Source organism: Macaca mulatta, chromosome 5 (assembly GCF_049350105.2).
Source record: "Macaca mulatta isolate MMU2019108-1 chromosome 5, T2T-MMU8v2.0, whole genome shotgun sequence".
NCBI classification, from domain to species: domain Eukaryota; kingdom Metazoa; phylum Chordata; class Mammalia; order Primates; family Cercopithecidae; genus Macaca; species Macaca mulatta.
The window spans coordinates 2,200,440-2,215,129 of record NC_133410.1 but is presented as its reverse complement, the minus strand read 5'-3'; the positions used below and the strand labels follow the sequence as shown (position 1 = coordinate 2,215,129).

The following is a 14,690-nucleotide window of genomic DNA, read 5'->3' as shown; positions in this document are numbered from 1 at the left end:
CACCCCTGAGAATAATCTAGAAGCATGCAGGCATTAACACAGTAACGGAGGAGGGGCGGAGGGAGAATGGCACGTAAGAGATGTCAAGGAGGCATCAAAAGCTGGGAGCCAGCTGGGATCTCAGATGCCTCTCTGGCCACCAGCCCTCAGGGCTCAGTGCTCTCCACAGGGCACTTGGCCGCCCCGGCTGGAGCAGACTTACTCTGATGCTGGCCGTCCCAAGGCCCTGGGAGAGGCCCTGCAATGTGCTCACGTCCTTCTACATTTTGCAAACATGTCAAAAGAAAGTGTTTCAGCTACATTCGGCTAGGACTGCTGCCTCCACCGCTCTGGCTTTCTCCACCACACACCTTTCTATGCCGGGTGGCATCAGTGGGGCCACAGCCAGTTGAGCTGGCAACTCATTTAATGTGGATTTTCCTGCTGGTGCTCCTGTGGTCCCCTGCTTTCTCTGTGTGGTGTGGTGCTAGCCATCCTGGCACAAGAGTGGCTTCCAGGAGCCCTGGTGCCATGCGAGCATCACCACAAAAGGCCAGGGCACTGGCACTGGTAGCACTGGGTGGAGGAGAAATGAGGTTTGAAATGTATGGAGTCAGGAGACTTCTGCCTTAGGCCACAAGGAAGTCACTGGCTTCAGACTTTGCACCCACCATGAAGAACCAGAAAACGGGGCAAAGTACCTGGAGCAGCCGTTTCCAACACTAGCTAGTGGGTAGCGTATTGCTCTTGTATCTGAGAGAAAAGACGCCAGTGAGCTGAGTCCTGTGAACGCCGTGTGTCTGGAGGCACAGCCCGTGTGTGCAAGGGGAGCCACGCAGACTGCAGAGTGGTCTCGATGAGTGGAGGAGACATGGATCCAGGCTGGGGAGGCAGATGCAGCTGTATTTTGCAAGTCAGAGTGTCAGAGAGGAGGGAGCTAGAGAGAGAGAGAGAGCTTTGTAAATCTTCAAGGAGTCCCCCTTGTGTCTGTTTTTGAACACTAAGATACACATACATTGAGTGAAACGCTACGGGACTAAGCGCAAAAACTGCTGGGAGCAGTAAGCTGGATGATTCCAGAGTTCACATGGAACGAGGAGATGTTTGAGTTCTGACCATCCAGAGCAGAGAGTCCTTGTTAGACACCTGGGACATTCAGCAGAGGCCTCAGAAGGGTCACACTTTAGAGACAGGTCTGGACTAGCCCTAGATTACAACTATTCCAAATCCACTCTGACAAAGCTTAGAAGCAAACCTCAAAAGGATCAGGATGATTGGCAAGTAACTTAAGCCTGCCAAAACACCCTCAAAAGGAAGACAGCACACCCCAGCATTCAACAACGTAAAATTCACAGTGCCCAGCGTCCGGTCAAAACTCACTAGACCGACAAAACAGCAGGAGCGGAAAGGGACTAGGTCAGAGCAGAAGCCGTCTCGGGTCCTCATGCCAGTCCCTCTCAGGAATCCTGCGTGTTGCCCGGCATGTAGTAGGTACTCAATCCCTTGTCACTTTGATTATTACAGATGTGGGAAATTCTTCTCATCCTCAGTCACAGGTGGAGGATTTATTTCCCGCCCACACCTAGTTAAGGCAGAAGTCCTCACTGGTCAGGAATATAGTCATTTTCTTAAAAAGAGCCCCCAAACCGCATACACTTCAGGCCACACAAGATTGGATCTGCCCAGTGCAGGGTGTGGACCTGACTCAGACATGCCCCTCCTTGAGGATGTGGGCTGACCCCTTTCTCCTCCATTCCACACAGTTCGGAGTTGGCCTGGGCCCAAGGCCTCCACATGACTTTGCAAAAGCTGCCCTCCCTCGTCCTATATGAGATCCAGGTGCAGCTAGAAGTCAGGAGAGTGCAGAGCTGAGTGCAGAGTGTGGCCAGGGGCAGTGGCTCCCCACTGTAATCCCAGTGCTTTGGAGGCCGAGGTGGGCGGATCACCTGAAGTCAGGAGTTCGAGACCAGCCTGATCAACATGGTGAAACCCCGTCTCTACTAAAAATACAGAAAATTAGCTGGGCGTGGTGGCAGGTGCCTGTAATCCTAGCTACTCAGGAGGCTGCGGTAGAAGAATTGCTTGAACCCAGAAGGAGGAGGCTGCAGTGAGCCAAGATCGCGCCACTACACTCCAGCCTGGGTGACAGAGTCTTACTCTGTCTCAAAAAAAAAAAAAAAAAGTGCAGAGTGCCCAGCAGCAGACCCTTGCCTTCCCACTGGAGAGCCCGCTTGCCCCTGCGATAGACTCAAAGGGCCCAGGGGAGGCTCGGAGTCTGCACTGCAGTGTGACTGTCTCTCTGGGGCCTCTGGACCTGGCCCAAGGGAGCTGCACCTGCTGCAGTGCCTGTTTCTGTCCCTCATCTGCTTTTGCTCTGTGTGACTCAGGCTATGTGGTATCCATCATGGGCAGAAGGAGACCCCTGCCAAGGATTCACGCTCATGACCAGCAACTCCGGGCACAAGCAGAGCGACAGGCAGTGAACTTTGTGGTGCAAGGTACGGAAGCCTCTAACCCTGTAGTTCTGTGTCCATTTTTGCTTCTTGGGTTTTAGCAGCCACAGGGCTGGTGGCACCCACTGATCACTGATGTGGTATTTCCTGCTCATCACAAACCTCCTTGCAGGAGCTTACACTACCCATGTCCTGCCTGGCAGTTACTGTCAGGGGCGTGAGGGGACACAGTCATCTTTGTAGCTAGGATGATTCCCCCAAGAGCTGGGCCCAGGCAGTACTGTTTCCCATATCTCTGCGGTGGGAAACTGAGGCTTCAAGGGTTTAGGCAGACCTGGAGCTCGGTCCTTTGGTGCTTGGCCTAGGCCCTTCCATCCTCTCCATGCATGCCTGGCAGGGGTGAGGCCTCTGGGAATAAGGCACCCAAAACCCAGGTGCCCTGCAGTAGCAAGAGGGCGGGAGGAGCAAGGATGAAGTGTCTGCCTGCAGTCGTCTGTGGCCTTGGCACTCAGACAGCTCAGAGCCAGCACCTCTGTGTGGAGGTGCCGTGAGAGCTGTGGCGACAGTGCCAAATGCTGAGTGCACCATGAACCGTGTGCCTTGGGACCTCAAGACAGCACCACGTGCCCCACAGGCTCCGCTGCTGACCTCTGCAAGCTGGCCATGATCCGTGTCTTCACTGCAGTGGCCACTTCCCGCACCTTGACAGCCAGGTCAGTGGGTGGCGGTCAGCCTGCCTGGGCCCCAGCCCTTCCCAGGGCTTGGATGGGAGGGTTAGTGTTCTGCGGGAAGACCCTCTGGGGGCTCACGATTCTGACCGCTCACCAGCTCTGCTCATCGGGCCCCCAACCCCTCCCGAGGCTCTCAGCCTGTGGCAGGCCCTGGAGGCTACCCCCAGCAGGCATGCAGACAGCAACCAGCTGTCTACCAGCATGGGGCGCAGATGAGGCCTTTCCAGACAGAAATGCTGTCTCCCCCAGACCCCTCCTCCTCAGGGTGTCTGCACAGCACAGGGGCACCCCTTGGGGCTGCCCACCCCAGAGGCAGGTGAACCCCTCAGCCCCTTGAGCAGGACCCTGGGAACTCCAAACTGTCCCCACTCCTACCTGTTGCTGCCACCAATGCCAGGCAGTGTGCCCCACGTCCAGCTCTGGCTGCAGCCCCGAGCCCAAAGCCAACGTTCAGATGTGCCTTGGTGGTGGAGGCTGCACCGTGGCTGCCCCCCAGGCCACAGCTCTCTCAGGCCTCTGTCCCTGCCTCAGTTATTCCCCCAGGGCACATACCTCAAGAGTTTCGGCAGCCAGAGGACAAGCAGCCCTCACCCAACCACCTCCTCCTTGCCAACCAAGGCCCTGGGGTTGCTGGAAATGGCCACGCAGACACCTCCTCTCCTCATTCTCCTTGTGGGGGATCCCCTCAGGAATCCCAGAGCCCCTTCTGGGAGCTGAGCCGCCTCAGCACCCCCCAGTGTTAGCCCCCAGAAGGGCCTCTGGCGCTCTGACCCACCATAGACATTTCCTACCCCCACCCTGAAGGGCCCTGAAGCTCTTGGTGCCAGTCCCATGGGGGCAGCCTCTGCAGACCAGGGTGCACCTGCCACTGCAGATGCATCCAGGAGGGGAGCCCAGGGTGGGCTGAGGCAGAGGCTTCTAGAGTATAAGATGTGGCTCAGGCCTCCCCAGTGTGCACACCCCTGACTTTGGGTTGTGGGTCCTGCCTACCCGTGGCCTCTCTTTTCCATCTCATCACAAACGTCCTTGCAGGAGCTTACACAAACCCATGTCCTGCCTACAACTTTACAACATCTGAGCTTACAACTTTCTCTTGGCTTTTGAGGTTATTTTACATTCTCAAGGCATGATTTTTTGCCTTATTAGAGATCCCTCATCTCTCTTTAAAAGTGGCCTCCTTATGTCTTCACGAACTCCCTCCTGTCACTGTGGCTTTCAAGCCTGTGCTGTTCCAGTGATTTCAGCGACTTTGTGCAGAACTGTGTCCCCAGCAATGGCCCTGCCCAGGCCAAGGTGTGACACCCAGCAATGGAGAGGAGGGGGTGGTCCCTAAGTCCACCGAACCCCAGCTGGCTCCTCCCCTTGCAGCCCCTCTGGGTACCTCCTCTGGTCCACAATCACCCAAAACCTCAGGGAAACGAAGCCCAGAAGGAGGCTGAAGCCCAGGCTGTCATCCCAGGGAGGGAGGATACCTGAGACCCCACAGGGTCTAAGCACTGCCCCAGAGGCTCTGCTTGCAGCTTCACTGGGCTGTGGGCTATCAGTGCTGCTTTCTGCAGTAACTGAAGTGGTCAGGAGGCAGGAGTGGAGCATTAGATTTACTCTCAGCTGGGCGTGGTGACTCACACCTGTAATCCCAGCACTTTGGGAGGCTGAAGCGGATGCATCACCTGAGGTCAGGAGTTTGAGAACAACTTGGCCAACATGGCAAAATGTCATCTCTGCTAAAAATACAAAAATTAGCCAGGTGTGGTGGCACACACCTGTAATCCCAGCTACTCAGGAGGTTGAGGCAGGAAGATTGCTTGAACCCAGGAGGTGGAGGTTGCAGTGAGCTGAGATCACACCACTGCACTCCAGCCTGGGTGAGAGTGAAACTCTAACAACAACAACAAAAAAGATTCACTCTCAGTCCTCTCCTGCCCCATCTCGCTGCCATCTGCATTCCTTCCCAACACACACGTGTGCATGCACACGCACACATACACGCACACACATGCACACATAAGCACATGCGCCCATACACATGCACACACGGACACACACGTGTATTCACACACCCGTGCACACACATACATACACACTGATGCCAGCCAGCCTCTAGTGCCGCACAGTGTTCTCCTGGTGTCCTGAAATCCATGCATCCAGCTCACTTCCAGTTTCTGCAGGTAAATTATAGCTTCTCCCAGGGTATGAGCAGCTTGTGCTAGTTTTGGCAGGAACTGAAAGCCAAATGGTGGTCCTGCCTCTAAGATACTGCAAGTCTAGAAAAGTTGATTCAAGGCTGGGTGCAGTGGCTCACACCTGTAATCCCAGCACTGGGGAGGCCGAGTCGGGTGGATCACTTGAGCTCAGGAGTTTGTGACCAACATATGTGTTGCCTGGGCAACATAGTGAAACCTGTCTCTACCAAAAAAAAAAAAAAAAAAAAGCAAGCCATGGTGGTGCACACCTGTAGTCCCAGCTAATCAGGAGACTGAAGTGGGAGGATCACCGGAGCCTGGGAGGTCGGGGCTGCAGTGAGCCATGATCACATCACTGCACTCCAGCCTGGACAACAGGGTAAGACCTTGCCTCAAAAAAAGAAAAAGTCGGTTCACTTTCAACCCTTGTGGAATTGATAAAGGAAGTTGGCATGTGAGGAGCTGAGGTCTTTCTCTGTTGCTGACTGAGTCCTTCCGAAAGCTGGACACAGACACTTTTACTCAGGAACACAGTTACCCGCTAGTCGTCTTTCTATTATCAACCATTGGCTGTCACGAGGAAATGCTCTCATAGCAAAATGCAAAGCGGACTCGTGTGGAATATTGGGCACTCCATGGTCTGTGTTTTGTGAACGTAATTTGTTCTTCCAGGAGTAACGTGGATGGCATCTGGAAGGGACGGGTGCAGACTCAGTGTGGCCGGGCATCTCTGCCTGAAGCAGCAGGCACGAAACTCGATCACTGGGAGGCACACAGTGCCCCTAGAGTGAGCCGAGATCGCACCACTGCACTCCAGCCTGGGCGAGAGCCAGATGCTGTCTAACAACAAAAAAGATTCATCTGGCCGCCCCGAGGGTCTGCCCAGGTGGGCTGGGGCCACAGGACAGTCCCCATTCCCCACCCACAGTCCCTGTGATAGAGAAATGGCATTTGTTCGTGCCTCTCGGTCCAGACCCTAAAAAGACCAGAGAGGTCGGGCTCAGAGCAGGAGGCCAGTGGCCAGTGTTCACAGGCCTCTGTGCCATGGCTCAGCTGTCCTGTCTCTTCTGATGCAGGCCCTTTATGAAAAGGCCTTCCTGGGTTTCAGAACGTGTCAGTGCTGTGACGGTCCCTCTCCTGGGCCTTCTCAAGGCGGGTCTGCATGAGGCCACCGTGCGCCCACACTCAGGATGAGTCCACAAAACAGTTCAGCAGGGCTGGGGGCATCCATTGCAAGGAAGCTGCCCCTGCAGGCCCCAGACAGGGCAACGCAGTGAGGCTCTTCTGGAACATTCTCCTACTCGTGCAGTGATCTCAGTGAGGCCATCCAGATGCCGAACACAGCAGCTCTGTGGCCGACCCCTCTCAGGAACAGGGATATGAGTTGCACCAGAGGTCCACTCCCTTCCGGAACACAACAGGATCCAAGGTCCTGCATTCCTCTACCCCACACGGAGACGACAGACATCCTTCTTCTTTCACCCATGCCCCATTTCCCAATTAGAAGCGCGGTCATGTCTCAGTGGCTGCAAGAATGATGTGTAAGTAACTGACAACTACACCTATTCTTAGGTTCCTGCCACACCAGCAGCTCAGAATTTCACAATGTAATTTCAAGAAGTGTGAAAACTGCTTCTGCTAAATCTGGAAAAAGTTACAAGTGCCTTTTCTGAGGTTTCTGCCCATTTGAAAAGTAAGTTCTCTTGGGAGACAAAGACTTCTGCCCGAGGCCTTGAAGTTAGTTTAAGACAAGCTCGCTGGTGCTGACAGCCTGGGGCTCTCTCACCCCTCTGACTTCTGGAAGGGCAGCGTCCACGGCCCCTGGCCAGAGGTTGCACATAAAGCACAGGCCCACCTCCCGCTCCCTGGGGGCAGCCTGCCAGGTACAGGGTGTGAGCAGCACTGTACCACTGTCTGGGCCCACGTAGTGTGCTGTGGATGTACACCCAGGAGGATGGACACTTGGCCGTCAGGGACACAGGCCCAAGCTACAATAGCTCAGGTTCCAGAAGGCAGATTTCTCTCCCATCATGAGAAGTCCAGAGAACAGTGGTTGCTGTTTCAGAGGCGCAGAGCAGCAGGACCAAAGTCCCTCTGGCTCCCTGGCCACTCCCTCCTGGTGCTATGATGGAGGTTGCTGCTCCAGCCATCACACCTTCCAGGCAAAAGGAGAAAGTAGTAGTGGTCAGAAGAGCATCTGCCCCTGGCAGCCCTTTACAGTCAGCCCTTTAAAGAGCCTTCCCTTTTAGGAGCTTTCCTGGAGTCTCCTTTTCCATCCCACTCCTCACCTCCCTCCCTGCTAAGGGGGGAAAAAAAAATAGCCTCCTTGCGAGCTGGAGGGAATGCGGTCCTGGGCCACCCTGCCTGAGAGAGAGCCTGCGAAATGTCCTTTGCAGCTGAGGACACAGCCCCACCTCCACCCCATCCGGCAACAAAGGGACCAACGTGAAGAAAGAGAGGAAGGGCGGATTGGGGCAGGTTACCAGAAATCGCTGTTGCAAAGTCCACGTCCCCTGTGGAAAGTGCCAGCATGGCCCACCTGTACCCTGGGGCTTGAAGGCTGCCCCTCATCCCAGCTGGGGCTCTCCATCACATGCCCGTGACTACTGCCCGGCGAGGGCTCCCTGGCAGCCCAGCTCCCTAGGGCCCTGGGCCCGCTGTGCCCCTGTCTGTGCCGGCCAAGGACGGGCAGCAGGGTCAAAAATAGGACGTGACCCCTGCCCATGAAGGCTCAATCCAGGAGACAGAGCCAAGGTCACACAGAGGACAAAGCGTGTGGGACCCCTTGGCACCCCATCCTTCCCAGCAGCTCATCCTGTGAGTCTCCCACACCGCATGTACCCTTCCGAGGGCACAGGGTGAGCTGCCCGTGTCCACCCGACATGAGAGGCTGGCAGTGGGTCTGGGGGCAGCAGGCCTCAGCAGAGGTCTCACATCACCAACATTTGAGGCATCATCTGCCCAAGGTGTGTATCACCCATTTCCAAGGAGCATGTGGAGCCGCAGCGCCCTGGCCGAATCCAGCTGTGGCCGGGTCTGTGCCCAGCGTGGTGTGGGCCCTTAAGAGCTGATCGCCCGGAGCCATGATCCGTCCACCTTGTGCACACTTGAACTTGTACTTCAATCTGTAAGCCCTGCCCCAGGGACCTGCCCCCAGCAGTGCATTTCACCGGAATGTCCTCCTACTCGGGTCCCACCTGCTCTCCCTGCTGACGCCCTGGGAGGGGCACTGAGGGGCTCCATGAAGGAGGCTGGGGAAGGGTGGGGCTTGGCTGGGGCCTGGCTGGGGCTGGCTGGGGCTGGCTGGACGCTCACCAGAGCGAGGCAGGAGCCAGGAATGAGCACCCCGCCTCTCCGAGAAGCCTTCAGGGCACAGGAACCCATGATGTTCATGAGGCTCAGCCCATGTCAGGCCCCACAACAGTTCGCGAAGGGCTGTTTTCCATCCCTGCCCAGACTTCAGAACGCGAACTGCTCAGCCCCATGGGACCAACCTGGGTGGGGCGGACACGGGCCGCCCAGCCCCTCCTGCTGGGTGTGCCACCTGCTTCCTTGCAGCTGACCAGAGTCACTTCCAACCAGCCTGTCTCCCTATCACCCCTTCTCTCGGCTGCCCAGAGCTGTCCTGGTGACAGTGGGTGACCTCAGGCAGTGGTGCCCATGGGCTGTGGTGCCCATGGGCTGGGTTAATGGTGCCCATGGGCTGGGTCCTCCCCATGCCGTGGGGAGGCAGTGGTGCCCATGGGCTGGGTCCTCCCCGTGCCTCACGGAGCCACATCCTCTTGGGCCCCAGTGCCAGAACCACCTTTCAGAAACCTTGAGGATGGGCCCCCGCCTCTGCATGCAACCCTGAGCCCCCACCCCACAGTCCTGGCCTCCCAAGGTGACCCCCTCCCTCCCTGCCAGGCTGGTGGCCCAGATCCATGATGAGCTGCTGTTTGAAGTGGAAGATCCGCAGATCCCGGAGTGTGCAGGTAGCCTGGGGCGTCCCGGAGCGTGCAGGTAGCCCTGGGGCATCCCGGAGCGTGCAGGTAGCCTGGGGCATCCCGGAGCGTGCAGGTAGCCTGGGGCGTCCCGGAGCGTGCAGGTAGCCCTGGGGCGTCCCGGAGCGTGCAGGTAGCCCTGGGGCGTCCCGGAGCGTGCAGGTAGCCTGGGGCGTCCCGGAGTGTGCAGGTAGTCCTGGGGCAACACAGCGTTGCTTAGTCTTCACGAACAGCTAAGAGGAGGCTCCATGCTCCATGGGCCCAGCCCAGGAAAGCCCCCGGGCTGCTGCCACCTTATGTTGCTGTGTCACCTTGGTCCTGGCAGGCAGAGGGGCCAGCCTGGGTTTGGGGGCCCTTGAAAGGCCCACGTGGGCTCCGCCCCCGAGCGCGCCAGGTGTTCCAGCTGACGGGAGCTCCGGAGAGCAGCTGCAGACACCCAAGGCTGCTTTGTCTGCGGCCCGAGGCCTCTGTGTCTTGGGGTCTAGAAAGATGGGGAGTGGGCACTGGGGCCACCCAGGTGACTGGGGCCAGGCTACGGAGCGGGCAGCAGGTGTTCTTGTTGGGGTGTTGGAGTCACGGAGGCCCCGCAGGCTCAGCACAGACTTCAGGCCTGGGTCCCATCCTGTCCCACAGGCCACCCCCTCTGCTGAGCCCATAGATGAGTGAGCTCAGGCAGAGTCACCCCCAGCGGTCAGGCCGAGGGGTTCTTTCTGTCTCCCTTGGGAGGGCCAGGACCTCCCCACAACACCCAGCCACTGGTCCCATGGAGGCTCCCATTCTGGCCTCACAGGGGAGAGGTGAGGGCAGGTGCCCACGTGGACCTGTGCCCCCAGTTCTCCAGGCCAGGTCTGTAAATGGCCAGGGCAGCTTCACGCGTTGGGAGAAGAGGCACGGGAGCATCAGGGCTGGAAGCTTCGGGCACCAACTGTCGAGTGGTGGTCACCATGCCCTCCTAGCCCCACCCTCTCCAGGTCTTACCCTTAGGGGTGTGAGGCTCCCATCCCTGGTGCCCACCCAGCCCACTCCAGCCTAAAGCAGGGCTCTGCCACTTGAAAACTATGTCCAGCCACTCATTTGAAAACACACCCATCTTACGTGACCATTTAACAAGTATAACGTGTGCTCAGCTGTAGGTTAAAAAAGGAAAGAAAACATTCCCAAACGGCCTTGTTCCCGGGAGCAGCTTCCTCCAGCTGGCCTGGCAGCTCCTGAGGCAGGCTGCAGCCTGTGCACTGCTCTCTCAAGAGCACTCAGGGCCAGGGACTGCAGGGCCTGGGGAACCGGGGCTTGGGCAGGGCCTGCACCATCCCTGAAGGGCTGGGGGTCAGGTCGTGTCTCCCAGGCGGCGTGTAGTGCCCAGCATCTCTGCCCTGCCGGCCCTCCCGAGGCCCCACAGGGAGCACTCCAACTGAGTGCCAGCTCAGCCCCACGCTTGCTGCCCCTCTCTGAGCAGCAGTTGCTTGGGATCACGCACTCAGTCAACAGCACCACCCCACCAGGCACAGAGGAGGGGCCCATTCTCTGCACACTCGGGGTAGCCCCAGCCAGCATGAGGAGCAACGGTCCAGCTTGGACTGCATCGGCTCTCCAGCCTTGTCCCCATAAGAAGGTCCCCAGGGCGGCCCAGGTCCTTCTGCAGGGCTCCCCACCGTGCACATGGGCCGTATGCCCACCTGCTGGCCGACAGCTCCCTGCAGACAGTGACCGGCTCCTGCACAGAAGACACTGAGGGCCACAGAGCTCAGGTGGCCACTGGCCTTGGCTCAGGACACACCAGGGAGGCCCTGGCTCTTCTGGGGCCAGCAGGGCTGGAAATTGAGGTGGTGCCTACCACAGCTTAGGGCTCCTGCCACCATCTTTGCATTGCGGTGTCACACAGCACAAAAGGACTGAACGAATGTTTATCCAGGGGCTCAAGGATTCAGAGCGAGCCCTGAGAAAGCCTGAGCTTGCGGGTCCTGCCCCCGCCCCCACCCCCTGCCCAGGCCTTCCTTTTCTCAGGGCCCTGAGCCCCACTGCTGCATGGTGATCCAAGCCCCCACAATGGGGCCAGTCTGCCCGTGGTACAAAGCCACTGTTTCCTCAAACTTCACCCGGCAGTAGTGGGGATTGGGGGTTCTTGTGTGCCTGGTGGCTCTGGCTGGTGGGGCTCCCTGTGCCTCCCCCCTCCTCCCAGCCCCAGAGGCTCTGGAACAGAGCTGGCATGATGCCTGCCCCACCCCACGGCCCCCAGCTGGGGTGAGCTGAGCCGGAGGGGTAGGGGTGAGGGCCAGTGCAGTGTGGCGGGCCAGGCCAGGAGGAAGGGATGCAGCGAGGGCCAAGGGGCCTGCGAGAGGCATCCTGGACTGTAGACGGGGCCGAGGGAGCTGGACCCAGCCTCAGGGGCCGGGCACTCAGGGGCTGCTTGTGGGCATTAAGGTCCCACAGCTGGTTTGGGTGACCGAGTGGATACAGGAAAAACAAGGGGGCTCGGGGGTCGGGGCAGGACTTGGGCCTGGAAGTTCTCTTGTCTTGGGCTCCCAGGCCCCAAGGCCAAGGGACCAGCAGGGCCTCCTCTCTCTCCCGCACTCTAGCTCTCGTCAGGAGGACCATGGAGTCCTTGGAACAGGTGCAGGCGTTGGAGCTGCAGCTTCAGGTGAGGGGACACCCAACCCTGCCCAGTCTCACGGAGCCCAGGGTGAGGGGAGGCCAGCACCCCCAGGGCAGAAGAGCCAGGCCAAAGGGTGCAGCCCCAGCCCTGAGATGGCCCTGGCCCAGAGATGGCCACTCCACAGCAGGCACAGAAGTGGAGGCTGGACGGTCCCTGAAGCTGGGAAGCCCCACCCGACTCTGCTCACTTCAGTGAACAGGGACAGCAGGCGGGGCTGGACCCCTCCCTCCCTGTCAAGAGCCATGGAGGCTTGGTCCACTCAGGGTCAGGGACCCCGGGGAGGGCTCTCCTGGCCTCTAGGAACCACCGATCCTCTCGGGGGCAGGACCCTGAGGGGCAAGCACACCCAGGACACACGCACCCGTCCAAGGGCACCTTGTCTGCCGGCCGCAGCCTACCCACTGGCACAGAGGCCCTGGCAGGTGGGGGAACCTCCGCCAAGATCGAGGTGTCGTGACTGGGAGGTGGATGTGGCAAACGCCTGTTACTGGGCGAGTGTGGTGAGTGTGCACGTGTATGCACACGTGTGCGTGTGGCTGATCACGTGTCTGGATGTGTGCACCTGTGTGCTGTAGGCCCTGTCCCCATGCGTGGGGTCTGGGAGGTGGCTGGGGATGGCCGGCCCAGGCCTCAGGCTCACCTCTGGCTGCCATCTGCAGGTACCCCTCAAGGTGAGCCTGAGTGCCGGCCGCTCATGGGGACACCTGCTGCCACTGCAGGAGGCCTGGGGCCCTCCACTAGGCCCATGTCGCACTGAGTCTCCCAGCAACAGCCTGGCTACCCCCGGGTCCCCTGTCAGCAGCCACCCCCCGCCCCCGCATTTTTCGCCTTCATTTTGTCTGTAGCCCCAGGCAACAGTGGGAGGAGAGAACTGGTTTCCAGCAGTCCATTGTGTGGCCTTCCCCAAGGTCACCAGCTCTGTGTGCCCCAGGACGCATTAACCCTTTGGGGCTGGGGTGGCCTGTCATCCCCTGGAGTAAATGCCTGTGCAAAGCCCTCCTCATCCTGTCTGAGTGAATTCTTCCTGTGCGTGGGAAATGTCGCGTCCACAACCCCCAGCCACTTGGCCGGGGCAGGGCTGAGTGCCCCAAAATGGGAGTGACCCAGGCTGGGTCTGGGCCAGACACTCCAGAGAGGGTAGGCACTCCTGGTTCTCTCCCCCACGGATTCCAGGGGAAGGGCTCCCTCGTGGCTCAGCAGCTGCTCACCCCTGGCAGGTGTCCAAGAAGCCACCAGCTCTGACGCCCTGTGGTGTCCCCCCACTGCTGGCTCCCTTTGCTTCAGGAAGCCATGGCCCAGGGCGTGCACCGTCCTCCCAGGCCAGCCCAGCGTGCAGCCCTGTACTGAGACGGAGAGAACGCAGTCTCCCCGCAGGCACTGAGGCCCCTGGAGCTTGTGTTCCTGACTGATGCGTCAGGAGGACCAGAGGAGCCCCTCTATGAGAAGGCCTGCCCACCCACTGCAGGCCTCCGCCATGGACACGGCCTGGGGGCCACCGAGGACCTGTGGGCGTCTGGGGTCACATGCTCTCAGGACACAAGGTCTCTCCCATGAGCCTCCTGCAGGCTGGTGACCAGTGGCTGCAAACAGGCTGGCTCCCGCCAGCCAGCCAGTGCTCCAAGCAGCCCCTCCAGACTCTTCCCATCCCACGTGCCCCCTGCCTTCCCTCATGCACAGTGGCCTCGCTTGCCATCCCAGCAAGACACCTGTGACTCGCCTCCACCTCACAGCGGGCTGCGACAGAGGCACCAACACGATCCCCCCTTTGCACGTGGGGAAACTGAGGCACCAAAAGGTCACAGGGCTCAAAACTGCGCCAGCCAGGATTTCAGCTGCATCCTCACCCTGTACCATGGCTCCCTGTCTCTGTGGTGGCCCCTGGAAATGTGCTCCTGGGGTCCTGCTTTCAGGCCACCCCCGCCCCGGGTGCCTCAGCCCCTTCCATGTACTTCCTTACCAACGTCTGGGTCTGGGCTCCAAGAGCATCCCTTAAAGTGGGGCACAGGGCCCCCTGCACCCTTCAGGGTTGTCACCTCTGTGGGCGCCACCCACAGAGCGGCCAGCACTCAGGCTCACCATCAAGGTGCTGGCTGCGCGTGGGGATACCTGGTGCCACTGCAGGAGGCCAGCCGGGGTGAGTATACGGGGTGCAGATGGCGCTGTGGGTTTAAGCAGTGGCCCCCCCCACCACGTGTACCACCCTGCCCTCTTTCAAATGGCGGCTGTGTCACCCGCGCGGCTTGCCTGTGCCCACTGAACATGGGTCATCTTTTCTGGGTGACCTGGGTCATCACAATAAACTGGCCGGGACCTCGCTGCTGTGGTCTGTGGGTGCTGGAAGTCCGTTCCTTCTTCCCTTCAATTATGCAGCATTTGCCTGACACCATGGGTGGCGCTGGGGAGGCAGGGACAGCTGGGTCCAGATCACAGTCCTGCTGCTGTGCCACGCCAGCCTCGCCCCTCTTCGTTCTTCCTGCCCCCTGGGGGGAGCCAGGTGCCCATCCTGTGTCTCAAGGAAGCATTTGGTTTCTCCCCAGGAAGAGGACACCCACTCTGGCCGAGACAGCCTGGTTTTCTCCCGGCATCAAAAACATTTTCACCGCCTCCCATGTGTGTGGGTCGTGGGTGACCGGGCCTGTCCCCAGTGTGGTGGGACGTCCCAGTGATCCAGGGAGCTGCCTGTAACCACTGCTGGGCCCTCCTGCCAGCGC

General features: G+C 59.3%; 1 protein-coding gene across 3 annotated transcripts in view; it reads left to right on the top strand.

Moving 5' to 3' along the window:
- POLN (DNA polymerase nu) overlaps positions 1 to 12,979 on the top strand; it is a 170,633-nt gene extending 157,654 nt beyond the window's left edge. For all 3 annotated transcript variants that reach the window (XM_015137860.3, XM_078002889.1, XM_078002888.1), the window contains 5 exons: positions 2,367 to 2,477; positions 3,067 to 3,145; positions 9,253 to 9,320; positions 11,903 to 11,964; positions 12,639 to 12,979. In XM_015137860.3, coding sequence (XP_014993346.3) covers positions 2,367 to 2,477; positions 3,067 to 3,145; positions 9,253 to 9,320; positions 11,903 to 11,964; positions 12,639 to 12,824 — 506 coding nt within the window. In that variant the 3' untranslated portion in view covers positions 12,825 to 12,979. The remainder of the gene's footprint in view (positions 1 to 2,366; positions 2,478 to 3,066; positions 3,146 to 9,252; positions 9,321 to 11,902; positions 11,965 to 12,638) is intronic.
- The last annotated feature ends 1,711 nt before the right edge of the window (positions 12,980 to 14,690 follow it).